Below are 26354 nucleotides of genomic sequence, written 5' to 3'. Positions count from 1 at the left end.
CATAAAGATTTAAATTATCCAGACTGATATATGACTATGCAAAGATCTTAAGTGATCAATCTCAGAAAAGAAAACTAATTCTAAAAAACAATTACCAAAAATATTTTCGTCCTGATAAATTTACAGAAGAATTGTCAAACTTTTAAAGATGTACTAAACCTATACTACACATTATTTTCAAAAATTAAGAAGGCAATCCAGCAGAATTCTTTTAGGAGACATATATAGTCCTAATACTTAAATCACAGAAGGATAAAATTCACAAAGAAAACATAAGTGAATATCATTAATGAATATCAGTTCAAAAATTTTAAACAATATCCTATAAAAATAGACTATGGTAATTTATCCAACAAATCATTAATTATGACCAAGTTATATTTATACCAATGATCCAGGAATGGTTCAAAATTGGGAAAGCAGTCAGCATAATTAATCATATTAAAAACCAAAGCACCCGTAACTATATGATTATTTCAATAGATACAGAAAAGGCTTTTAACAAAAAAGTACACTTATTTATGGTAACAAATCTTCAAAGTATAAACACAGAGGTACATTTTTTTAATGTAAAAATCAACTGTCTAAAACTAAAAGTATAACATGCAGCAGAGAGTACACTAGAATATTTTCCTGGGATGACCACGTATTTTAAAATCAGCCGGAGTCAGAAATTCAGGTTAAGAGAAAATCTTCAACCTTTATTCTTTTTGAGGTGAAAGGGGATTAGCAATGTGAGCAGCTGCGACAGGAACCAGCCAGTAGTCTCTTCCACCTTTCTCTCCACCCACCAAAATTGTCATTTCCTATACAACACATCAGGACTTGCACAAAGAGTAGGCAGGGCCATTCTTTCTCCAAGCATATATATTTATAGAGTATGGTCCAATTACTATTTAGCCTCACATGCTTGGGACCTCAGTGCATCAACTGAAGCTTCAGCCCATTACATCTCCCACTTTCTTTTGTTTTAGAACACAAGTGGTCATGCCATTCCTCAATCCTCAGGGAGGTCAGAGCCCCCAGGGGGAGGTGATCACACCCTCCCTGACTTCTCAGGAAAGGAGGTGAAAGCATTGAAAAGGAGGTGATCAAGACCCCTCTGACTTCTCAGGAAGGGAGGTGAAAGCACAGGAAAGGAGGTGATCACACCCTCCCTGACATCTCAGGAAGGGAGATGAAAAGCACCAAAGGGAAGTGCAGGTTGCTAGTGGGTTTCTGGACTGAAGGGTCTTATTATGCACAAACCCATCAGCATGGGAGGTATTACACAAGCACATAGCAATAACGCAGAGGCTATTAGTGATGACTCTTCCCTCAGTCAGTGCAGGCTCAATGTGGTGTAACAAACATAAACTGTACATGCAAGTAGTGGTATAACAAACAATATAAATCAACATGGTGGTATAAAAGATTGCCAGAAGTCCTTGAAGGAGGGTATATAAACAACAGTCACACCTACGCCTTCTTCAGCAGCCAAGAGATAGTCCAAAACCAATCTATGATCGATTCTTCACATGTCAGGGAATCCAATGATCCCCCCAAGTTTTTGAAGTCCTGCAAAAGTCTTTTTATGTATTAGAGAATCCAATGATTCCAGCAGATTTTGAAGTCCTGTAACAGTCTTATCATTTCTCAGAAAATCCAATGATTCCTGAGGGCTTTCAAGTCTTATAACAATCTTATCATGTCCCAGAGAATCCAATGATTCCTGAGGGTTTTGAAGTCCAACAATTTTTGATGTCCATGAGTCAAACGCCATAACTGTCACACTTTTTGAATGGTGAGCACAATCAGCAACAGAACCACCCAATATTTCTTGGGTCTTCTCCTTCGTTTCAAGGGTCTGCTCCGTCTCTCTGCAATGGACAAAGCGAATATAGCTTGTTGGCACCCATCTGATTCCTTCTCCACCTGTAGAGATACAAGCAAACCTTCTCCCCCAACAGTTAGCCTATCTGATCCCTTCCATTCACACTTTCTGGGTCTCTCCACATCACCTGGCGATTATCTAAAGATAGTGGAGCCACTCACACTGGACACTGTCCTTCTGGTGTCTGCCAGAGCCAGTGCATCTTTGTCAAAAATCAAGAAGTTAATAGTATAAAGGGTTAGATTTAGAAGTTCTCTAGGGTTACCTGTGGCTCCCCCTTTCTTTTGTTTTTAGAGGAGCATCATGATATCTCTGTTTTTCCTCTCTACTGTTGCCTGTTCTTGAGGATTAAAAGGTATCCCAGTGGTGTGTAAGATCTTATACTGTGCACAAAAGTGTGCAAAATGTTTGGAGGTGTATGCAGGACCATTGTCTGTTTTTATTGCTTGTGGCACACCCATAATGGCAAATGCTTGTGTGAGGAATTTAGTGACCACTCGGGTTGTCTCTTTTGCTGCTGGTATGGCAAAAGTGAATCCTGAAAAGGTGTCTACCACAACATGGATAAAAGACAGGCAACCAAAAGATTTATAATGGGTCACATCGATTTGCCAGATTTCATTGCGTCTCAAACCACGAGGGTTCTTCCCTGGAGGAAGCGTAGGAAGGTGGAAAAGAAGGCAAGCTATACAGGCTTTTACTATGTTCCTAGCTTCCTCTCTTGTTATTCCAAATTGTAAACATAAAGCTCGAGCAGTCTGATGGTATTTAGAATGAGATGTCTGGGCTTCTTGGAATAAAGGAATATTGCCTAACATAGAAGGCTATGGGACCTTTAGCATCAAAAATGGGACCTGGAAGTCCAGTATGAGAGTGGACATGCAAAATATAAATCTTACCTGGATGCTTTCTCACTTGCTCTTGAAGTTTCTTAAAGAGCTGATATGTATTAGAGGCTGCAAATTTTACTTAGGTTATGGCAATTCTTTGTAACACACTTACTGAATAGGCCGAATCAGATATTATATTTATGTCTCCTGGATAATAAGTAAGAGCTAGAATGATCGCATACAGTTCATTATGCTGAGTGGATTGAAAAGGAGTTTTGACTACTCTCTTTATAGTTAAGTCATGAGAGCATACAGCACAAATATTATGTTTGGATGCATCTGTAAAAATAGTTGGTCCTTTAAGAGGAACTTTAGAAACTTTTTCTTCAAGAATCCATTACCAATTATGTACTCTAGGCAATTGAGTAGGAGATGGAAGTCCAGGCTGAAGAGTTACCATAGTTTCCATCTGTTCAGTCACCTTTCTTAAATCAGTCAACATCCTCCATTTTCCAGATTTCTTTTTTACAACAAACACTGGGGAATTCCAAGGACTTAGAGAAGGTTGTAAGTGTCCTTGGTCAAGCTGCTTCTGTACAATATCTAATAAGGCTTGAATTTTATTGCTACCTAAGGGCCACTGTTCTATCCATACTAGTGTATCAGTTTTCCATTGGATAGGAACAGGTGAAAGTGTTGGCAGGCTTTCAACAGCAGCCCTGCTTAAAAAACCGAAGTACTCATTTTTAACCCTAATTGTTGTAAAACGTCTCTTCCCCACAGATTGATAGGGATTTTTTCAACTATAAAAGGAGTAAAAACTCCTGTTTTGCCTTCAAAAGTCCATCTCATAGGGGCAGCACTAACTTCAGCTGCTGTTGATTCTCCTACACCAGACATGTAGGTGTCTGCTTTAATCTTTGGCCAGTGACTGGGCCAATTGGCACCTCTAATGACTGTACGATCTGCACCAGTGTCTACCAATCCTTCTAATGGTATGCCATTTATATAAATAGTGAGCATAGGTCAGTTAGCTCTTACAGATGCTGTCCAGTATATTCCTGGATTTTGTGGTCTGGAGTCAGAATCTGGGTGACTATCACCAGGCTGCTTATTAGGATTCTATATGAGTAAACCTGAAGCTACTACTTCTCCTGGGTGATAAGTCACACATTATCTACCTATGTTAGTGATTGGGATATTATCTACACATTCCCAAGTTTCCCACATCAGTGTGTGGATGGACACTTTTTTGTATGTACAAAAAGGAGATGAAAGGGTCAAGCCTACTGTGCCTGGAGGCAAAGGGATCCATAGGCTGGAGAGGAACAGATTTCACCTCTCCAGGGGCTATCTCAGTTGTCCCAACTGCATACAGCTCTATTGTCCCCAATTGTAATCTCTTTCTCCCATCAGGTTGCTTCTTGGCTGATTGATTGTGTGATCCTTTTCTCCCATCAGATGGCTTCCTGGCTGATTGGTCATGTCTGGGTACTGGATTTCTAGTCACTCTCTGGGTGCACCATTGGCTGCCATCATGCCCCAAGTGTTTTTTGCGTGGAGCCCTGGGGCTGAGCCCCTTATCCCATTTCCCTGAATCAGTCTACATTCTGAGGCCCAATGGAAGCCTCTGTTGCATTTTGGACATGGGGTTTGGGGTCTTGTTCTCCCACCCTATTTTCTCATTCTGTCTCTATATCAACATTGAGCTTTCAGATGCCCTATTTTACCACACTGAAAGCATCTATGAGTCTCTCTGGAAGTCCCTTGCCAGAAGGGACCCTGTCTTCCCATGTTGGGATCTTGGGAAGTCTGCATCATAGCCTGGCTGTAAAAGGCACCTGTGCCCACTGTGGCACAGCGTCTTATGAGCTCCTCTAAAGGAGCATCCTTGTGCAGTCCTAGTATAATTCTTCTGCAAACCTCATTAGCATTTTCCTTAGCAAGTTGCCTTATCAAAATGTCTGTTATTGCATTTTCTCCATTTGTTCTTGTGATAGCTGTCTGCAAGCGTCCCACAAAGTCAGCGAAGGGTTCATTTGGCCCTTGTGTTATTTTTGTAAAGGCCTCACCCTTGTCAGCTTAATTGTGGAGAGCTCTCGCTTTGATAGCATTAGCAGCAATTTGCTCATATGTATTAATTAATTAATCTGTACTGCAACGTCTGCATAGGAACCTATACCTGTTAGTAGGTCATAGGTGATTGCAGCATGAACTCCACTTTGACTATTTTGTTGGACTTGTATCCTACAGAGCTCACTATATTCAGAAAGCCACAAGTAGTTTTGTCCAGGTTCTAGGCATATCCTTGCTATAGATTTCCAGTCATTAGGGGTCAAGATTTCAAAAGCCAAATTCTGTAATAACATCTTGACATAAGCTGATGTAGCCCCATAAAGAGTGTAAGCCTTTTTCAGGTCTTTAAGGATTTCTATATCAAAAGGAGCATATTTTCTACTTTTTGACCTGAAGAGTTAAACTGTTGAATCACAGGAAAAATGTGAGCTTGAAGTTCAGTTACATCTCTCCTTTCCGCCTTGTCCTTAATTAGTCCCTTTTGCAATCTAGTGATAGGAACAGCTGGATGCTGGGGGGGAGGTGCTGGTGCTGTCACTCCCCCTTCCCACCCCTCACCCCCTACTATCCCTCCTCCTTCCATCCCCAAGGGTGGAGAGTCAATTACCTGCTCCTTAGGTGGGGCTGAAGCTGCCTCAGATTCACCACACCCTTGAGCCTCACTTAAGTCTCCATGCCCTGTGGGGATATGGTCATTAATCTGTTCATTGTCTTCCTCCTTTATCTCAGGCTTCCCCATTTGGCTATTCCTAGAGTTTTTTCCTTTTCTTTTATAACTTATAAGGCCAACTGTATGATATTGTATAAATAGAATGCCTCATTGGAAATTGAATGAGAACCATTTTCGCTGTAATATTTGGAGAGCTGTTGACCAATCAATGCCCAATTATCTGGAGAGATTTGCTCTTCTTCTAAGAACCAAGGGGAGGTGCGTTTTAATGTACCCAGAAGTCTAGCTATCTGTTCCCAAGTTATAAGTAGCCCTTGTCCTTCTATCAGTTTAAGCAGGTTTTCTATAGCCACTCCTGGGTGGGGCTGGGGATGGGAGGTGGGGGTGGAGAATCGTTAGCTAGCATCTGTCCCATTTCAGCCAAAAAAGGTTACTAGTTTAGTTTTTAAGAAAATAAGTTCACTGTTTGTCTGTTACAATACTCACCTAAATTCCTGGTCACCAGAGACTTCTTCAGTGAAAGTAGGGTCTTTGTTTCCCATGCTTGGGCGCCAAATGTGATGATCGTGTATTTTAAAATCAGTCAGAGGGAAAATCTTCAATCTTTATTCTTTTTGAGGTGAAGAGGGATTAGCACTATGAGCAGCTGCGACAGGAACCAGCCAGCAGTCTCTTCCACCTCTCTCTTTGCCCTTCTGCCTCCACCCACCAAAATCGTCATTTCCTATACAACACATCAGGACTTGTACAAAGAATGGGCGGGGGGCATTCTTTCTCCAGGCATATATATTAATATAGTATGGTCCAATTACTATTTAGCCTCATGTGCTTGGGACCTCAGTACATCTTCTCAAGCTTCAGCCCATTACATTTTCCAATCAATATGAAAGTGAAACAAAAATACCTGTTTACCCTACTATTATTTGATACAGTTCTGGAAATGTAACAAAAAGACAAGAAAAATAAACTAAAGACATAGAGGGGGAAAAAATGATAAAACTATTCCTATTTGCTGATGTTATGCTTGGAAAATCCGGTGGAATAAGCAAAGATACTAATTGAAATAGTTAACAAAATTGTAGTCTACAAAATCAACCTTCAAAAATCCACCATGTTTCTATATGAGAACTTCAGAATTCAAGAAGCAGTAATAGAAAGGGAAATCCCATTCCAAATAACTACAAAAATCATAAAGTATCTAGGGATCAATCTATGTAGAAGCACATAAAATAACTAAGATTTTTATACATACATACATACATACATACATATATACATATATATGTATGTATGTATATACGCCCATTATGGGAAATGAGTGTGGACCACAACATAGCATTTCCACCCTTTCTGTTATTGTTTGCTTGCATTTTTGTTTTCCTTCTCAAATTTTTTTTACATATATGTATACATATATTTGACTACAGGGTGCTCCTTAAAGAAATAAAGGACATTTTTGATCTGATTTTTCTTGTGCAGCATGATATATGTAGAGATACATATAGAAGAATTGCACATATTTAACATATATTGGATTACTTGCTGTCTAGGGAAGAGGTGGAGGGAAAGGAGAGAGAAAAATTTGGAGCACAAAGTTTTTCAAGGGTGAATGTTGAAAACTATTTTTGCATATATTTTGAAAATAAACAGCTTATTATTTTTAAAAAAGGAAAGAAATAAAGAGCAACTTAAATATTTGAATGCTTATTCAATACTCTTGACCAATCCATGAAGTGAAAATGACAGTGCTTCCAGAATTAATGAACTTTTAGATTTAAAATATTTATGACATTTAAAATATTATGAAAATTTTTATAGATCTTGATAAAATAATGCCAAAATTCATTTTGAAAAACCAAAGATCTAGCTAGAGTTTCAAAGAAAATGATGACAAGAGGTAAGGATGAAAGGAAAATAGCACTCTCAAACCTCAGACTATACAGCCCTATTTGTAGTGGCTAGAAACTGGAAAATGAATGGATGCCCATCAATTGGAGAATGGCTGGGTAAATTGTGGTATATGAATGTTATGGAATATTATTGTTCTGTAAGAAATGACCAGCAGGATGAATACAGAGAGGACTGGCGAGACTTACATGAACTGATGGTGAGTGAAATGAGCAGAACTAGGAGATCATTATATACTTCAACAACGATATTGTATGAGGACATATTTTGATGGAAGTGGATTTCTTTGACAAAGAGACCTGAGTTTCAATTGATAAATGACGGACAGAAGCAGCTACACCCAAAGAAAGAACACTGGGAAACGAATGTGAACTATCTGCATTTTTGTTTTTCTTCCCGGGTTATTTATACCTTCTGAATCCAATTCTCCCTGTGCAACAAGAGAACCGTTTGGTTCTGCAAACATATATTGTATCTAGGATATACTGCAACATATCCAACTTATATAGGACTGCTTGCCATCTAGGGGAGGGGGTGGAGGGAGGGAGGGGAAAAATCGGAACAGAAATGAGTGCAAGGGATAATATTGTAAAAAAAAATTACCCTGGCATGGATTCTGTCTATATAAAGTAATTGTTAAATAAAAATTAAAAAAAAAAAAAACCTCAGACTATAAAACAAGTCATCAAAACCATCTATGTTGTTTAAAAAATAAAAGCAATAGATTAATGGGCAAGCTAAACAAAGGAAAATCAGAAATAATGGAACATTATAATCCAGTATTTGATAAAGTAAAAAACAAATTACTTAGGAGGGAAAAAACTCTCTTGGAAAATTGAAAAACAGTCTAGATTTTTTTTTTATTATAGCTTTTTATTTATAAGACATATGCATGGGTAATTTTTCAGCCTTGACCCTTGCAAACCCTTCTGTTCCAACTTTTTCCCCTCCTTCCCCCACCCCCTGCCCTAGATGGCAGGTAGACCAATACATGTTAAATATGTTAAAGTATATGTTATAGGCAATATATGTATACATATTTATACAGTTATCGTGCTGCACAAAAAAAATAGGATTTAGAAATAAAGTAAAAATAACCTGAGAAGGAAAAAAATGCAAGCGGACAATAACAGAAGGAGTGGAAATGTACATAAGCATTTCTTAAGAACTTACCATAGCTGGGCACTGGACTAAGACAAAAACAGAGATATGGTCTCTGCCCTCAAGGAGCTTAAATTCTTTTTCTTTCTAGCTGAGTATTGCTATGTTGTAGTCCACACTCATTTCCCATAGTTCTTTCGCTGAGTCTAGCTGGTTCTCTTCATCACTGAACAATTGGAACTGATTTGGTTCATCTCATTGTTGAAGAGAGCCAAGTCAATCAGAATTAATCATCATATAGTATTGTTGTTGAAGTGTATAGTGATATCCTGGTTCTACTCATTTTACTTAGTGTAGTGTTTTGGTTGGTTTTCTGGAGGTCCTGGAGCAGCCTTCCTTTTAGCAGATAAATCCATCATGAGAATAGCCAGGGATAAAGTCCAAATTCTTTATTGTCTCCTTGCCTAGGGTGTGGACTAGCTTGGTCTCAGTGGAGGAAATGTAGGAGAACAGGCCAGCCACCACAGTGATGTGAGATGGAGTAAATCTCTCTCCTTGGCTCCGAGAGCTCCAGTCCTCTGTCTTCTCTGAGTCTGACCCTGGCTGAATTTGTCCCAGTTTATATGCTGTGTTATAATTAGATCATTCACAGTATACTGAGCCTAAATCAATCATTATATCTCTTGGGAACCATTATTTGTGGTAAGATTAAATCAATCGTACTGAAAACTCTTAATCACCATGCTAAACTAGATATCCATTGTCTTATCAATTCCACTGAGTTAGCACCTTGTAAGAATCCTCGTTTCAAGTACAGAGTTCTGGCCTATAACATCTTAGCATCAGTTCATGTCAGTCTCTCCAGGCTTTTCTGAAATCATCCTGCTGGTCATTTCTTACATTCAAATACCATAATTTATTCAGCCATTCTCCAATTGGTGGGCAGCCATTCAATTTTTGGTTTCTAGCTACTACAAAAAGGGCTGGCACAAACATTTTTGCATATGTGGGGGTCTCTTTCCCTTCTTTAAGATTTCTTTGGGATACAAGCCTAGTAGTAACACTGCTGGATAAAAGGGGATGCACACTTTGATAACTTTTTGGGCATAATTCCAGATTGCTCTTCAGAATGGTTGGATTTGTTCACAACTCCACCAACAATGCATCAGTGTCCCAGTTTTTCCGCATCCCCTCCAACATTCATCATTACCTTTCTCTGTCATCCTAGCCAATCTGAGAGGTGTGTAGTGGTATCTCAGAGTTGTCTTAATTTGCATTTCTCTGATCAGTAATGATTTGGAGCATCTTTTCATATGGCTAGAAATAGTTTCAATTTCTTTATCTGAAAATTTTCTTCATGTCCTTTGACCATTTATCAATTGGAGAATGGCTTGATTTCTTATAAATTAGAGTCATTTCTCTATATATTTTGGAAATGAGGCCTTTATCAGAACCTTTGACTAAAACAGTCTAGATTTAAATGAGACTTAAAACAACATAATATTCCACAATGCATTCTAAATAGATATATGACTATAATTATAATATATATAATAATGTATAATTATATTATAAAAAATAGGAGCTAAATCTCTCATCATTGTGGGTAGCAGATATATTCATAACTAACCAAGAGATGGACTCAATTGCCAAGGATTTAATTGATAACTATATGAAACTGAAAAGATTTTATCTAGACAAAATTTATACATAAATTTATAAGAGAAGTGGTCAAATGAGAAAAAACTTTGTATTAATTTGTTCTAATAAGTATTTGGCCTGTAAATTATATATAAAATAAATGTATATCAGAGTAGTAGTCATCCCCAATAAATAAGTAGTTCTAGGATATGAACAAAACATTTTCACAAGAATAATTACAATTTAATCACATTTCTATGAAAGAATGCTCCAAATGACCAATAAGAGAAATGCAAATCAAAACAATTGTGAGATTTTATCTCATGCACTGCAAATTGGCAGAGATGATTAAGAAATAGCAGTGTTGGCAAATTGGAGTTATAAATTGATATAACCATTTTAAAAAGCAGTTTGGAATTATGCAAAGTGAATTAAATATCCATACCTTTTGACCCAGAGATTCTATTATTGGAGTTATGCCACTATATACCATGAATCTTGGGAGTAAAAAGCAGGGAGGCCCACAATACAGACAGAATTTCTATATATATATGTATATATGCGTATACCAAAATATTTATAGCAAGCTCTTTATGTGATAACAAAGATTTAGAAGCAAATTGTCTGAAAACCATTGAAAAACATCAAGGCTTCACACTGAAAATAGTGAGGATTAGTATATCAGTGGGATAATACATTTACTGATCCAACAGAGCAATTACTACCCATTTTTTCTGAGGATATTACCAGCCTTCCAATTATTCATGTTTGCAACCTTAACTTGGCATTCTCCTTTACCCCATGTATCCAAATAGTTGTTCAATCTTCTTAATTCTGTCTCCATAGCATGTCTCCTTTTTACACATTTGTTATGATTCAGGTCCCCCTCCTTTCTTGCAAAGATTATTACAATGACTTCTAATTGCTCTCCCTGCCTCACAACTCAGCCCTCCTCCAAACAGTTATCAGAGTGATTTTCCCTTATCACAGGTCTGATCATAATGTTTTTCTCTTCTCAATAGGCTCATTTTCTTTCTTTCTTTCTTTCTTTTTTTTTTTTTTTTTTTTTTTTTGCTAGCGCACCAAAATATAAATGGTAATAGGGGTTTGGAATAGCAGGGTATTTAAATCCCTATATAATCTGCCTTTACCTTTTCAGTTTAATCTTTTATCCACTCTACATCCAGTCAAACTGTCCTTGTTATTCTTCCTTACACATGACTTCCATTCATACCATTGGAGTGTTTTTACACAGTACTTAGAATGTATTTATTCCCTTCTCTGCCTCTTAGAATCTCTAGCTTCTTTCAAAGTGCAACCCAGCAGATTGTTTTCAGAAAAATTTGGGAAGATCTATTTGAACTCATGTAAAGTGAAGTAAGCAGAACCAAGAGAATATTGTAAACAGTAACAGAAATATTGTAATGATGATCAATTGTGATAGATTTAGCTAGTCTATTCAGAGCAGCAATCCAAGACAAGCCTGAAAAACCCATGATGAAAATTGTTGTCTACCTCCAGAGAGAGAGTTGATGAATTCTTGAGGATAGAAGCACACTTTTTATATTTCTTTTTTGTTAGTGTTTTCTTTTGCATTTTGGCAAATATAGAAATGTTTTATATTACTTCACATTTATAATCAGTATAAAATTACTTGCCTTCTCAAGGAGGAAGGAAGGGAGAGCAGATTTTTAACTCAATTAAAAAAAATTGTTAAAAGATTTTTGCATGTAATTGGAAAATGTTTAACAAAATAAATTTAAAACATGTTTAAATATTTTTAAAATATACTTTCAAGTGCCACCTCCCACTTTAAAGGTTTTCTTAATTCACAACCCCATTATCATCACCTTTCACCTTTAAGTTACCTTTTATTTGTTTTGACTGTTTTGGGATGCTTGCATACACAGTCTCCTTTAGTAGAATTTAAGATACTTGAGGATAACTGAAGATTTTACTTTTGTTTTAGTATGCCCAGCACAGTTCCTGACATAATACATAAATATTGATTGGTATCTCTCTGTCTTCCCTCACCTTAAGAATGATGAAGTCATTTGAGAATGGGAGTCCAACTAAGTCTCCTTTTGATTCATTTATTGAGTACTAAGTATATGCAAGTGACTATAGGCTAGACATCAGCAGAGAGTTTTCAGTGATAATCATAAATATTGAAAATTTCATAATGTAGAAGAACAAATACTAGATTATAAATTAAGAATTCTAGAGCTAACTTTGTATGACTATATATGTGATTTGACTTGACACAGTGAGAAAGTAAGGGATCTAGAAAGAAAAAGGACTAAAGCAGGAAATGCTACAGAGATAGGCTCCTGGAGACTTGGCGGGAAAGGGCATGTGAATGAATAGAAATGTTAGTGTTGACTCATTTATCTTTCTCAAGGCCTAAGCTTAAAGCCCTCATCAAAAAAAAAAAAAAAAAAAAAAAAAGTGTGACCCTGGACAAGTCACAACCCCAGTTGCCTCTGAAAAAAAATTAAAAGAAACTTTGAAGTGCCATTGTATTTAATGGGGAAGACAACTACTTCTACTATGCATTCTTTGAGTTTGTGAATTAAGGAGATAGCTAGATAGCGATGGGTCTAGCCAGCTGTTGATCATCCTGGGATTAAAATTCTGATTCTGCTACTTAATATCTCTATAACCTTGACTAAGTTTGCCTGTCTTGGTCTGTTTCCCAGTGAGAATTCTAGATTAACAGCTTCTATTTCTCCTTTTATCCCTCACTGTTTTGGTTTGAAAGTTGATTTTTAAATTTGTATATTACAATATTTTAGGACCTCTGAAATTAGAAATTCTGTCTGTATTGTGGGCCTCCCTGCTTTTTACTCCCAAGATTCATGGTACTTTGTAACTCTGTAAAAATTAAATTCAGTAAACATTTATAAATTATCTACTGTGCTTAGCAGTAAGAGAATTATAGTTTAGATAAAATGTTCTGCCATTATAGAATTTACAGTTTTGTCACTGAATATAATATATGCACCCAACTGCTGAGATCTTCTCTGATCTAATCCATCTGTATGGTTCCTCCAGCAGTGCTGATTATAGTTTATCCATGATTACTTATATGTTTATCTCATCTAATGAGCTTGCAACAGTGAGTCCATTCAGTGTACTTTTGAAATCAAGTCGAGGATGTGAGCTCTCTTATCAGTTATCCTTTACTGTTGCTCCATGAATCTCTATCATTTTCAATCAGTTTGGTACTGATTAAGAAATAAATTAATCAATTTAGCATATTAGTATACAGATTATTTGCAGAGTAAACAAGCACAACAGCTTAGTGTTCAATAGACAAGATTTTATTTTTGTCAAGGGAATCTCAGGAGATATAAAAAGATAAAATCCAAATTAGTACATGTCTTACTCATAAAAGACAACATTAAAAACACCTGAAAATCAGGGAAAATCAGATCTGTGGGTCAGTTTAAGAGTTAATGACCAAAGGAAGGATAAAAAAGAATCTTAAAAAATAAAATGAACAATTTTGATGATCTGAAATCTAAAAATATTTACATAAGCAAAAGCAAGAATTAAAAGGTAACTGGAGGAAAAAAATCTTTATAACAAGTTTCTCTGATAAAGATCTTGTTTCCAAAATGCATAAGGAGTTTATTCAAATATGTATGAATAAGAATTATTCCTCATTTGATAAATAGTCAGAGGATAGATAGAATAAGCTATAGTCAGAGGAAAAGCATATTTTTAAAAAGTTTAAGGAGCTGTGAGAAAATAGATGTCTTAATGCACTGTTTGTGTAGATGTGAAGTATTCCAGTCTTTGTGGAAGTCAATAACACTACTAAGCTTTTACTCCAAAGACATCAAAGAAAGAGGAAAATAATCCATATGTACAGAAATGGTTATAGCACCTCTTGTGATAGTTGAAAAATAAAATGGAAATAAAAGAGGATGTCCATCAATTGGGGAATGGATTGAACAAATTGTGATCTATGAATATGATAGTCTTCTGTTGTATTCTAAGAAATATTGAAAGGTATGGTTTTAGAGACACCTGGGAAGATTTGTCTGAAATGATGTAGAGTGCAATTTATATAGTAGGGAAGGGAAGAGAGGAGAGAGAATAAATATTTGCATAGTACTATATGCCAGGACTTAAAACAATTCTGGGAGGTAGGTGCTATTATTATCTTCCTTTTAAAGATGAGTAAACTTGATGAGGTTTATCTCCTCAATTCCTGGTAGTGATAAGGTTAGTAGCAATAAGAGAGTTGTTTAAAATCCCCTTTTGGTTGGCCGCAGATTTAAAGTGAAAGAATTCACTTATTCCTGAATTATTAATTGCAAAATGAAAGTTTATTGTTGGATAGAAACCAGTTTACTAAGAGAGTGACTTCTATTGGGCAGAGTCCTATTAGGGAAATGGAATTTTGCACTGAAAAGGAAAGGTTTCTTAGCAGGCAAAAAGGGTCCTAGATTATTGCTTGGGCCTTTTGCAAAGAATGAGTCCAGATTCTGCCTTTTTTAAGGAGGCTTGGGGCTTCAGGAGCCAAGGTTCAAAGGCTTAGATGCTTATCAATTTTCAGTCCAGATTTCCTATTGGAATTAACACTACTTCAAAGGGGTGCTTTTTGACCAGTATTTCTAATTGAATCAAAGGCCCTGGCATCCCTGGAAAGATAACTTAGCCATGAGGGGGTGGGGGGTGAGAGGTGGGGTATGCCTTCCCCAGGATGTGCGGAGACTTTTGAAAGGGATCACAGATCAAAAGGAAATACAGGTTCTTAAAGGGAACACAATTTTAATAAAGGGAACAGTTTCGCTCCCCCTTCAAACTGAGGTAAAGAGAGGTTAAATAATTTGCCCAGGGCCACAAAGTTAGTGTCTCAGGTTAGTTCTGAACTGAGATCTTCCTGACTCCTGGCTGAGAACTCCATCTGTGGCCCTACGAAGCCATTTCACTTCCTTAGATCGTTGCAGTCACCTTCTAATTGAAGTCTCTTCCTTACTTTTCTCCACACACTACTCTATCTCCTGTTTAGCTGCTGGAGTGATTTTTTAGAGATTCAAAATGATCATGTCATCCTCACCCCCAAAATCCAGTGGCTTCTCCTTCTAGTATTAGATAAAAGTCTTCTGTTTGGCAATCAAAGCACTTCATAATCCGGTCTCTTCCTTTTAAACAATCTTACATTTACTTCCCTCCACTTACTCAGTGGGCAACAAGGTGGTACAGTGGATGGAATGGCCAGGCTGGGAGTTACAAAGACTCATCCTCCTGAGTTCAAGTCTGTCCTCAGACACTTCCTGCTCTGAGACCCTTTTTTGCCTCAGTGTCCTCATCTATAAAATGGGCTGGAGAAAGAAATAGCAAACTATTCCAGTATCTCTGACAAGAAAACCCACGTGGAGTCATAAAGAGTCAAACAGACTGTAAAACAACTCGACAAACCCATTTATGATTCATCCTTCACTGGCTTCTTTCTTCTTGGGCAGTCACATTCTCATTTGTGCAAATTAGCTTCCCTGACTTTCTTCAAGAATCAGCTCAAATGTCTCATATAAGACTGGAGATAATAGGACTGATTCCTTCTCTGAAATTACCCCACATCATCTCTTTGTTTATCTTGCCTTCTCTAGTAGAATTTGAGCTCCTTGAAGACAGGAACTTTATGCTTTTCTTTGTATTCTCAGTACTTAGCACTTGGTCTGGAACATAATAAGCATGAAACAAATGCTTTGTTTTGACCTCCATTACTTCTATTTCATGTTGTGTGGTAAGGGTCACTGCTCCTCCCCCTTTCAGTTAATCAATCAGAGACTTGTCTTAGGAGAGGCAAAAAGGAATTTATTGCTTTTTAATGAGAAAGGGCACATCCAGTGTAGACCCGAATGACCTTGGCAGGGGAGTACAAAGGTGAGTGGCTCTCAGCCAGTGGATCTAGATCCTAAGTCCCTGCCCATCCTGGCTTTTCCTTATGTTGTCTGGGCTTAAGAGCTGATGCTGGAACTTTCCCCAGCAAAAAGAATATGAAACAGAACTATTTGTTCAACACAAAAAGGGAAGGGGGAGAGGGTTTGGTCAAATGGGATCTTGGGGTGTTTCATCCTTTTGAGTCCCCAGGGGAAATGTGGTGCAATAATGTTTATGTACTGAGGGGGCATGGGAAGTGAGAAGTTGAGGGAAAAGAAAAACATTTTTCAAATCTCAGGCTACCATCCCTCATCACAAAACCTGGTCCTTGCCCCTAAGGAGTTTACACTCTTACATTCTTTTGGGGAGATAACCTTTACTCTGACCACCCAATGATGCCCCTGTGGGCTTCAACTCTCCAATTCAAGTCCCATTTCCCAAATTCAAACTTCACACTTCGGGGAACCAAACTAATGCTCATCCATTTCTCAAAATGTGGAGATACTGCTCCTAATCTATTTTGATCCTTCTTTTTTGAGATTTTTTAAAATGAGTTTATATTCTAAACTGGCCTTGCTCTTTTATGCCATGTCTTTCTACCTGGTGATTTATGTTTGTTTTCTAAGTGCTCTTTTAAGCTCCTTTTGTCTCTTCATTGTAGCAGTTAATTTATATTGTTTGAACTTTTGTATAAAATTATTATAATTTGTAGATGTCTTGTATTTATTTCCCACTTTCCCCCAATAATCACTTAAAGTAAATCAGATTGAGTGGCATTTCTATACCAGATTTTTTTCCTTAATTTTAATTTTTTTTAACTTATACTTATTTTGATTTTTTGCTTCAGCAAATCACTAATCTAATTGTACTCCTCATTTAGGTGTGGTTCCCACATCAGTAATGAGTCTTTCCTATTAATAAAAAGATTTTCCCTCCTCCTTTTTTTTCAGTGTTATTCAGAGAGCTATGGTTGCCATATCCATCTCCTAAATTTGTTGTTTTTAAGAAATATTAATTATTTGCATTAGTATGAAGCTTCTGTGTAAACAGCTAAGTTTCTAACCTTTTCATTTCTTACTCCTGACCCAAATTTTCGAGCATCTTTTTAGCCATGCTTAGTTAATTCCTATTTTTATGTTGAAACCCCTAAATATTGAAGATCTTAATGAATATTTGTAAATTTTTTTTGCTGTTTCATCTTCTGCAGTTGTTTTTTTTCTTGAGTTCCAGAGTGCTCAGACATCTGATGATGTAATATTTCTTATTGCCCACATGCATAATAACCAATCCCAATAATTACCTCTCTAAAGCATTTGCAAACCATCATTCCATTTAGCTGCAATTTCTGTCTTCCACTTTAATTTATAGCAAGATGACTTTTTCTTCCTTCTTTATACTCTCTTTCTCAGTAACTTCATTAGATAGCCTGAGCATAATTATCACTCCTATGCAGATTCCTCACAGATCTCTCTAACTTCAGTTTCTCTTCTCCATTCAATTCTCACATTTTAAACTGTGTTCTACAGCTTTCTTAAACTTAGCAAATCCAAGACAGAATGCATTCTTTCCCCAAATTCCATACTTTTCCAAATATCTCTTATTTCTGTCAAAGATGGCATCATTCTTCTCTCAGTCTCTCAGGTTCATAACCTATTATGGGCCAGAATTTGAAACAAGGTACTAAGTGGAATTGAGGAGACAATGGTTATCTAGTTTAGCATGGTTCAGTATGATTGATTTAATCTTACACAAATAATGGTTTCTTAGTGATATAATGATTGGTTTATATTCAGTAGAGCATATAATCTGGGATGGAGAGCCACAGAGGAGAAGCTTTCAGAGGGCAGATTATATCACATATTCACTTAGCTGCCTTATCTTGCCATTTCAACCTCCACAGCATCTCTTGCATCTGATCTTAACAGCCAGCACATTGATTCACTTTATTCCCTAATTTTACTGCAAAAGGCCATCATTGATCTTCCTGCCTCAATCTTCTTAGTTATGTCTATCTTCTGTATAATTGTCAAAGTGATTTTCCTTAAGCACGGTGCATATCACTCCCTGCTAAATTGTCTACAGTATTGCTTTTAGGATAAAATGTAGACTTTTCTGTTTATTTAAACCCTTCTACAATTTGGCCTAAACCTATTGTTTCAGTTCCAGTGGACATTATCTCCTCTTAGACTTTATTATTCAGCCCTGCAGATTATTCATTCAGAATTATTATTCAGAAATGCAGATTTCTTTTCCTCAAAAATAATATTTCATCTCCCAGTCTATGCCTTTGCACTGGCCATTACTAATGTCTCAAATGCAAATCGTCTTCCTCTCTGCCTCATAGAATTACTTGAATTAGCACCTGAAGCCTTTCTTGATACCTCTCCCAGACTACTAGTGCCCTTCCTCTCTCTTACCTCATATATATTTACAAATGTTAAAGTGTCAGATAATTGCTAATTATTCACTGTATTTATTCTGTATATATTTTCATATGGATTTATCTCTCCCATTAGAATTTGAATTCCGTCAGAATATGGAATTTGTCATTCCATATATTTGTATCTCCAACCTGTAGCATTATGCCTGGTATGTAGCAGGTGCTTAATAAATGTTTGTGGGATTCATTTTATATATTGTTACAGATGAATTCTGTCAAATATTCAAAGAGCAGTTAATATTTTTGCTGCACAAATTAGTCCTAGAAATTTAAAAATTAACTCTTGCGAGAGAAATATAGCCTTAATGCCAATTTAAAAAAAAAAAAAAACAGGGAAAAATAAACAAAGGAAAAAATTATGGAACAATATCCCTAATGAATATTGATATAAAAATTTACCTAAAATCCCCCCAAAAAATGCAGCATTACACTTAAAAATTAATTATCATGACCAAGTTAGATTTATGCAAGGAATTGATGAATGGTTCACCTTTAGGAAAACAATGAATATAATCATAAGTAATAGAACACCCTAGATTTCATGTTTACTTCATTATAAAATTGAAAAAGCTTTGAAAAAGTCCAATACTTTTTTCTGTTACTATAAGTAAACAATTCTAAAAGAATAGGCATAGAAGAGTCAGTTTTAAGATAAAAAAGTTTCTCAAACCAAAACTGGCATTATTTTCAATATAGAAACACCATTAGCTTTTCCAGTGAATAGAAGGATGCCCTTTTTCCCAATTCCTATTTAATATTGCTCTACAAATATCAATGATAACAATAAAATGATAAGAAACTAAAAGTATAAAGAAGAAACTAAATTGTGGTATGTTTACTTAGAAAACCTCAGAAAATCAATAAAGAAAGAGGTCATAAAAAAATTGAACATACAAAATCTCCAGAAATCATCAAAATTTCTACATAACTCCAAAGCATATGTCCAATGGTATAGAGGTCTAGATACTTTCTTCACCACCTGTTAAGCCTCTCAAAAATAAAGATTATGTCCAAGAGATAAACTGTCAAGAATATTAACAAGACTTGACAGTGAATCCAGTAAACTAACAGCAAAGCAGGCTAATCCCTAAGGAGCTCACTCAGCACTCTTTTTTTCCCCTACCAGCTATGTTACTCTGGCAGGGTTGTATGAATGAATTTACTTACAGGCTTGCAACTCAGTTCTGCTTCTCTGCCTTGCTTCTTACTTAGAATGCCACAAGCCAAAAGTAGTTACAAGTTTTAAAAGGGACATTGAAGCCCAATTACAAAGACAATCAAACTGAACAAATTATTTGTCTTTTAAACACTCTTGACCAAAAAAAAAAAAAAAAAAAAAAAAAAGGAAACAAATACAGCAACCAAAGAAGTTAAAGGCAACAAAATTAATTGCCTCCAGAGAATAAAGGGGAAATTTTTGAAAAAAGATAATTTACCTGTGCATTTAACAGAACATCAATACAAAGTGACAGTAGAGAAAACCTTATGAGATTTTCCCTCCTAAAAATAATACATAAGGAGACAAGGGTGAAAACAGAATTTGATAGTAATGATAGTACAGATCTGAAATGTTGTATATTAACTTTCACTTCAACTCTGAGTGAATCAGTGCTTTCTGTGGGACTAAATTACAGAATAGAATAGTGTCTAAAAGGAGATTTGGGCATGAGTACCATGTGAAGTACCCTAATCAAGTCACAGGTTAACAATGAAGGAAAATCACTCCAATTGTCCCTCAGGAAGAATTGAGACTACATTAAAGTGGACTGAGGGATAAAGAAAAAAATTGAAACATGATGAGGGAGAAAAAATAGAAACTTTTTTAAAATAAAGCTTTTTGTTTTCAAAACACATGCGTAGATAGTTTTCAACATTCACCCTGGCAAAACCTTGCATTCCAAATTTTTTTTTCTTCATCCCTTCCCTAGATGGCAAGTAATCCAATATATGTTAGGCACATGTAATTCTTTTATACATATTTCCACAATTATCAAGTGCACAAGAAAAAATCAGATCAAAAAAGGGAAAAATAAGGGAAAAAATGCAAGCAAACAACAACAGAAAAAGTGAAAATACTATGTTGTAATCTACACTCAGTTCCCACAGTTCTCTCTTTGTGTATAGATGGCTCTCTTCAAGACAAATACATTAGAAGTGGCCTGAATCATTTCATTGTTGAAAAGAGCCAAGTTCATCACAGTTGATCATCCTATAATCTTGCTGTTGCTGTGTACAATGTCTTCTGATTCTATTCACATCATTTAACATTAGTTCATGTAAGTTTCTCCCGGCCTTTCTGAAATCATCCTGCTGATCGTTTCTTACAGAACAATTACATAACATTCATATACCATAACTTACTCAGCCATTCTCCAACTGATGAGCATCCACTCAGTTTCCAGTTCCTTGTCACTACAAAAAGGTCTGCTATAAATATTTTTGCACATGTACATCCTTTTTTCCTCTTTTATAATCTCTTTAGGATACAGACCTAGTAGAGACAGTGCTGCATCAAAGGGTATGCACAGTTTGATAGACCTTTTGGCATAGTTCCAAATTGCTCTCCAGAGTGATTGGATCAGTTCATAACTCCACCAAAAATGTATTAGTTTCCCTAGTTTTCCCACATCCCAACATTTATCAATATCTTTTCCTGTCATTTAGCCAATCTCAGAGGTGGATAGTGGTACCTCAGAGTTGTCTTATCAGTTTCTCTCATCAATGTAATTTAGAGGGTTTTTTTTATATGACTAGAAATGATTTTAATTTTTTCATCTGAAAATTGTCTGTTCATGTCCTTTGACCATTTATCAATTGGAGAATGGCTTTGTTTACTTATAAGTTTGAGTCAGTTCTCTCTATATTTTAGAATTGAATCCTTTATCAGAACCTTTGGATATAAACATTTTTTCTCAGTTTTCTGCTTCCCTTCTAATCTTGTCTGCATTAGTTTTGTTTATACAAAATCACAGAGCTAATAAGTGTTTAAGTCAGATTTGAACTCAAGTCTTCCTAATTCCAATCTAACTGCTTTATCCACCAAGCCATGCAGCTGGGGGCATATTTAAGATACCTACTGGGCCAGGCTTTTGGGAGGATATAGGCAAAAATTGCAGAACGGACCTTTGGATAGATCTCCTAAATCTGTGAGACAACAATCCATTTGAGTATTTGCTAGAGTAATTTATTAGGTGAAGGGGAGGTAGTGAGGTGGATTATTTCTTAATAGGAAACATTCTGAACAAAGATAGGCAAGCAGTTAGTCAACAGTCATCTATTATATACTTACTATGTGTCAGGCACTATACTGAGTGTTAGTCAACTTTGCTTTTATGGAAGATCAACATCTAAAAACTATTTGAAATCAGGAATTTTTTTAATTGACCTTTGTAAGTTTCCATCTTTAATAAAAGAAAACATAACTTTTTCAGTAATTTATTGAAATGCTATCCTAAAATGAGCTGGTTTTTGCATGTTAAGGGCAGTTTTATGGTCATGCTTAAGTGACTATTATACTCTTAATTGTAACATTATCCTTCATTATCTAAAGTCAGTGATCATTTGGTCAATGCAACTTTCCATCTATATTGAAATAAAATCCCTTTGATTTGTTATCTTATGTCCTGATAATGATAGTTTTCCCCTTTATAGTAGATTTTGTTTTTCTAGATTACAAAACTCTAGAGATTTACAGATCTTTTAAGCAAGGTAAGATAAATGTGTAGTGATTACAAGATATTCAGCTTGACATGACTCATTAAGGATTTGAAAGTAATATAAAATTTGAAGACTTTTAATATTTGATCTGTTATTAATCCTACCCTATGTGAACTATTTAGAGCTTATCACTCCTAAAATTCTGTTTTAATGGCACAAATATGCCTTGTATCTAAATTCTATTTTAAAAAATCTTTCTCAAGTCAAAATAAAGTAGATATTGTGTAATCCATTTTTAGGAATGTAGATTCTTGGTTTTGAATGGATGCTTATCTCAATTTACTCTTCTGACATATGAAACTACTTCCATATTTATGACCTGAAAATGGAAATAGACCTGAGTTTTCACTGAATTTGGAGTGCTACGCAAATGGCATACATGTGATACACACCAAGTTAACAACCTCAGAATGCAGAAGTTTATAGATCCAGTCAGTTGTTTTAAAGTACCCTCTTTCCCATGCTTCAGCCATTAATTTGTTTCTTTGTAGACCAGAATATGTACTATTCCCAGACAGTCTTCAGTTTCTGATATTGCTCATTATTTCTCATGCCCTATAGTTAAAGTGCAAAACATGTGTTCTGGCTTAATTTTTACTGCCTCCAATTCTCTATCTTCTTCTGGGGAGTCTTAAGCATTTGCATATTTTTTGGCATAGAATAAATACATTTCATGATTTTGTTCACTCATCAGTGCTTACCATTTTGTAATACCTGCCTTACAATATGGCCTTTATGAAATTGCATTGGGAATCACTCTCTAGAGCCAAAGGCAAAATAAAAACAAATAGTTTTTCCTCCCTTCTAATTTCTCAGAAATTAGGTTTCTCTAACCATTCAAAAAGTAATTGAATTTTAAAAATATCAACTGTTTATTTCTATGCCATAATTTCCTCAAGTACAATTTTTAAGGAAAAGAACCAAAAAGAAACAAACGGGTTTTTTTTTCCCCTTATTTTCCTTGATATTTTCCCTTTTGCTAAAATAAGTAATTGCATTTTTCAATGACAGTAGTAATTATTATCTTTGTGGGATTGCTTTCTACATAAGGATCATGTTCCTTTCAAAATCAGGAAGACAAAACATTCACTTAATAGTAAATTCCCCTCTGATGGATGACACAGCCTCTCTGTTTACCTTTTTCAGGATTGCATGCTATTTCATTCATTCTCCTCTGTTCACTGTTTGAGTCAGTGGAATTGAATCCTTGCTCTCCCTTGCCACTTCAAGGTTCTCTGCTTTGCTTTTCTATTTTAGCTCTCAGTTGGCATGAAGAGCTACATTCAAGAAAATTGCTATTGTTTTTGCATGGTGTGATATCATGATGATGTCAAATTAATATATATTATTTTTTACAAATGATTTAATTCAATTTCTCAGATGTTAGTGTCATATTTTTATTTATGTGTTATCTAGCTATATGAAACATCATTTGTTGGTTCTCTGTTTTCTAAAATGTCTGTATTTCTTTCTTTTCCTAGGTTTCCACTGTATCCCAAAGGAGGAGAGAAGTTGCAATTTGACTATGGTGTTTATCTTCTGAATAAAAATATAGCACAGGTAAGCAATTTGTTGCTCTTCTCCCTCTCCCCTTCTCTGTCCCCCAACTTATTCCTACCAACCTACTCCAACCATCCCTTCTTTGGCTAATATAATTCTCTTCTCCTTTAGTGACATTTAGAGACCTTTTATTTGATTAACAAATGTGACAACCCTGTTATTTTTGTGATGCTCTTTTAATCAAATTCTTATGCTGTGTATTTTAATGATTCTAGAGAAGCAAAAAGTAGAAATATGTATCAGTTTAATGCCCAGAGAGGAAGTCCCTTTGATTTTCACCCACTGAAAGAATAACATTTTTATAGCTCTTTGCTTTTATATTATACTGCTGCTAACATAGTCCCTGTTGTACCTCTTTTACTATCTGACCCCTCCCATAGGATTTTTACTCTTTCCAGCAAGTTGTTTGTAGAGAAAAAGTCTTATACCTTTGACATATCTCTACATACTATTTTTATCTTCTGGGAACAAAATAAAAAAACCATGTGTAACTAAATAGATAGTCCTTCCAGCATCAGATCTTTATGTGTCCCCAGACTCCATGCCATTTGGTATGTTACTTAAAGACTGTGCCACTGCACAGTGCAGAAAAAAATGTATTATATGTCCAGGTGGGGAAAAGGACCATTTTCCTTAAAAGTATGCATGTGTGTAATTCACTTGCACTATGTTTGACTCCTCTTCAAGGTGTGTGAAGAGATCCTATACTTTTCCCAGCTTTGGGAAAGACAGTTTCACAACCTTATTGCTTCGTTTTTTATACTGGAACATTCTTCGAACTAGACTCACAATCAGTGGTATCTAAGTTTTGCTTGTTATTTACACATTATCTGCTGAAACTGAAGATTTTTCTCTTTATAAGATTTTCACTGCCTTTTATTGTGTTTTATCTGAATAAGTAGAACAGCTCACTTAATAAGTGCCTTATTCATGCCCAGTAAGTAGAGTATTATTTCTGCATGTCAGTATCATCTCTTCTTCTTTTCTTCCTCTTGAACAACTGCAGCCTGATATGTTTATATCAGAGTTCTATAAAGATAGCAATCTGGGACAACGAAAGGAGCCCTAGGTCCAAGAGGCTTGGACTTCTTAGGAAAGGGGAATGCACACTCTGGCAGGTCCAACTGTGATGGATGGCACAGCTGGCTGGTCCAGAGGGGAAAAAGCTAAACCTGGCCATCAGGAAGACCTGTGTTTGAATCCTGTCTCAAGCACTGAGGGCCACATAACCCTGAGCGAGTATTTATTTGGTTTCTCTAAGTTTCCTCAGTTTCCTCATCCGTACATTGGAGATGATAAGAATACCTGCCTCCCAAGTTGACAATCCGGTTCTGACACTTAGTGACTATGTAGTTTTTGTTTCCTCATCATGAATATTTAGCCAGTAAACATTTGTTAAGTTATCTACTATGTGCCAGATGCTAAAAAGTTATCTGTTAAGTTATCTACTATGTGTCTGATTTAAAAAAAAAAAAAAAAAAAAAAAAGGCAAAATACTCTGCTCTCCAGATTCTCCCACTCTGATAGGGGAGACAATATGCAGCCAGTGATATGTGATATGAATTGGAAATAACCAACAAAAAGAAGATAGTAGAGGACTTCCTGTCTAAAGGTAGGAAGCAAACCACAGAAGCCAGGAGATACAAATGAGAAAAGAGGACATCCAGAGAAACTGTACAGACTCAGGAAATGAAATTTCTTTTTCAAGGAACCCATATGTCACTGGATCACAGAGTAGGTGGGGGAGGTATAAGGGGATAAACAGACAAGAATGATAGGATGGTACCAGGTTATGAAGGGCTTTTAACATCAAAAAGAGGACTTTACATTTAAATTCTGTAGGTGATAGAGAATTATAAGTTTGTTGAGTAGTGTGGCGGTATGATCAGACCTGTGCTTTTTACTAAGTTCACTTCAGCAGCTGAGTGGAAGATGAACAGGGGTGAGGAAGGACTTATCCTAGGGAGATCAGCCTCAAGGCATGAGGTGATAAAGGTTCTCACCAGAATTGTAACACTGATAAAGGAGTGAAGAAGGTATGTGCAAGAGAGATTTAAAGGTAGAATCAACCAGCATTTGCCACAGATTGGATACTGGGTGGGGACAGAAAGTGAGAAATCAAGGATATAAGTGAGGTCACTGGGAGAGGATGATAAAATCATTAAGAATAATAGGGAAGAGACTTACATGAACTGATGCTGAGTGAAATGAGCAGGTCCAAGAGATCATTATATACTTCAACAACAATACTATATGATAATCAATTCTGATGGACGTGGCTCTCTTCAGCAATGAGATGAACCAAACCAGTTCCATTTGTTCAATAATGAATAGAACCAGCTACATCCAGCGAAAGAACTCTGGGAATTGAACCACTACCTAGCATTTCCAATCCCTCTGTTTTTGTCCGCTTGCATTTTTTATTTCCTTTACAGGTTAATTGTACATTATTTCAAAGTCCGATTCTTCTTGTGCAACAAAATAACTGTATGGATATGTATACATATATTGTATTTAACATATACTTTTAACATTTTTAACATTGGTCTACCTGCCATCTAGGGGAGAGGGTGAGGGGAAGGAGGGGAAAAATTGGAACAAAAGGTTTTGCAAGGGTCAATGCTAAAAAATTACCCATGCACA

At 36.1% G+C, this 26354-nt stretch overlaps 1 protein-coding gene across 2 annotated transcripts in view; it reads left to right on the top strand.

Moving 5' to 3' along the window:
• Nucleotides 1–26354, top strand: part of UVRAG (UV radiation resistance associated) — a 410809-nt gene that overhangs the window by 264606 nt on the left and 119849 nt on the right. For both annotated transcript variants that reach the window (XM_051987076.1, XM_051987077.1), the window contains exon 13: nucleotides 23633–23711. In XM_051987076.1, coding sequence (XP_051843036.1) covers nucleotides 23633–23711 — 79 coding nt within the window. The remainder of the gene's footprint in view (nucleotides 1–23632; nucleotides 23712–26354) is intronic.

Source organism: Antechinus flavipes, chromosome 3, assembly GCF_016432865.1.
Source record: "Antechinus flavipes isolate AdamAnt ecotype Samford, QLD, Australia chromosome 3, AdamAnt_v2, whole genome shotgun sequence".
Taxonomy (NCBI): Eukaryota; Metazoa; Chordata; class Mammalia; order Dasyuromorphia; family Dasyuridae; genus Antechinus; species Antechinus flavipes.
This window is presented reverse-complemented; position numbering and strand designations above follow the sequence as displayed.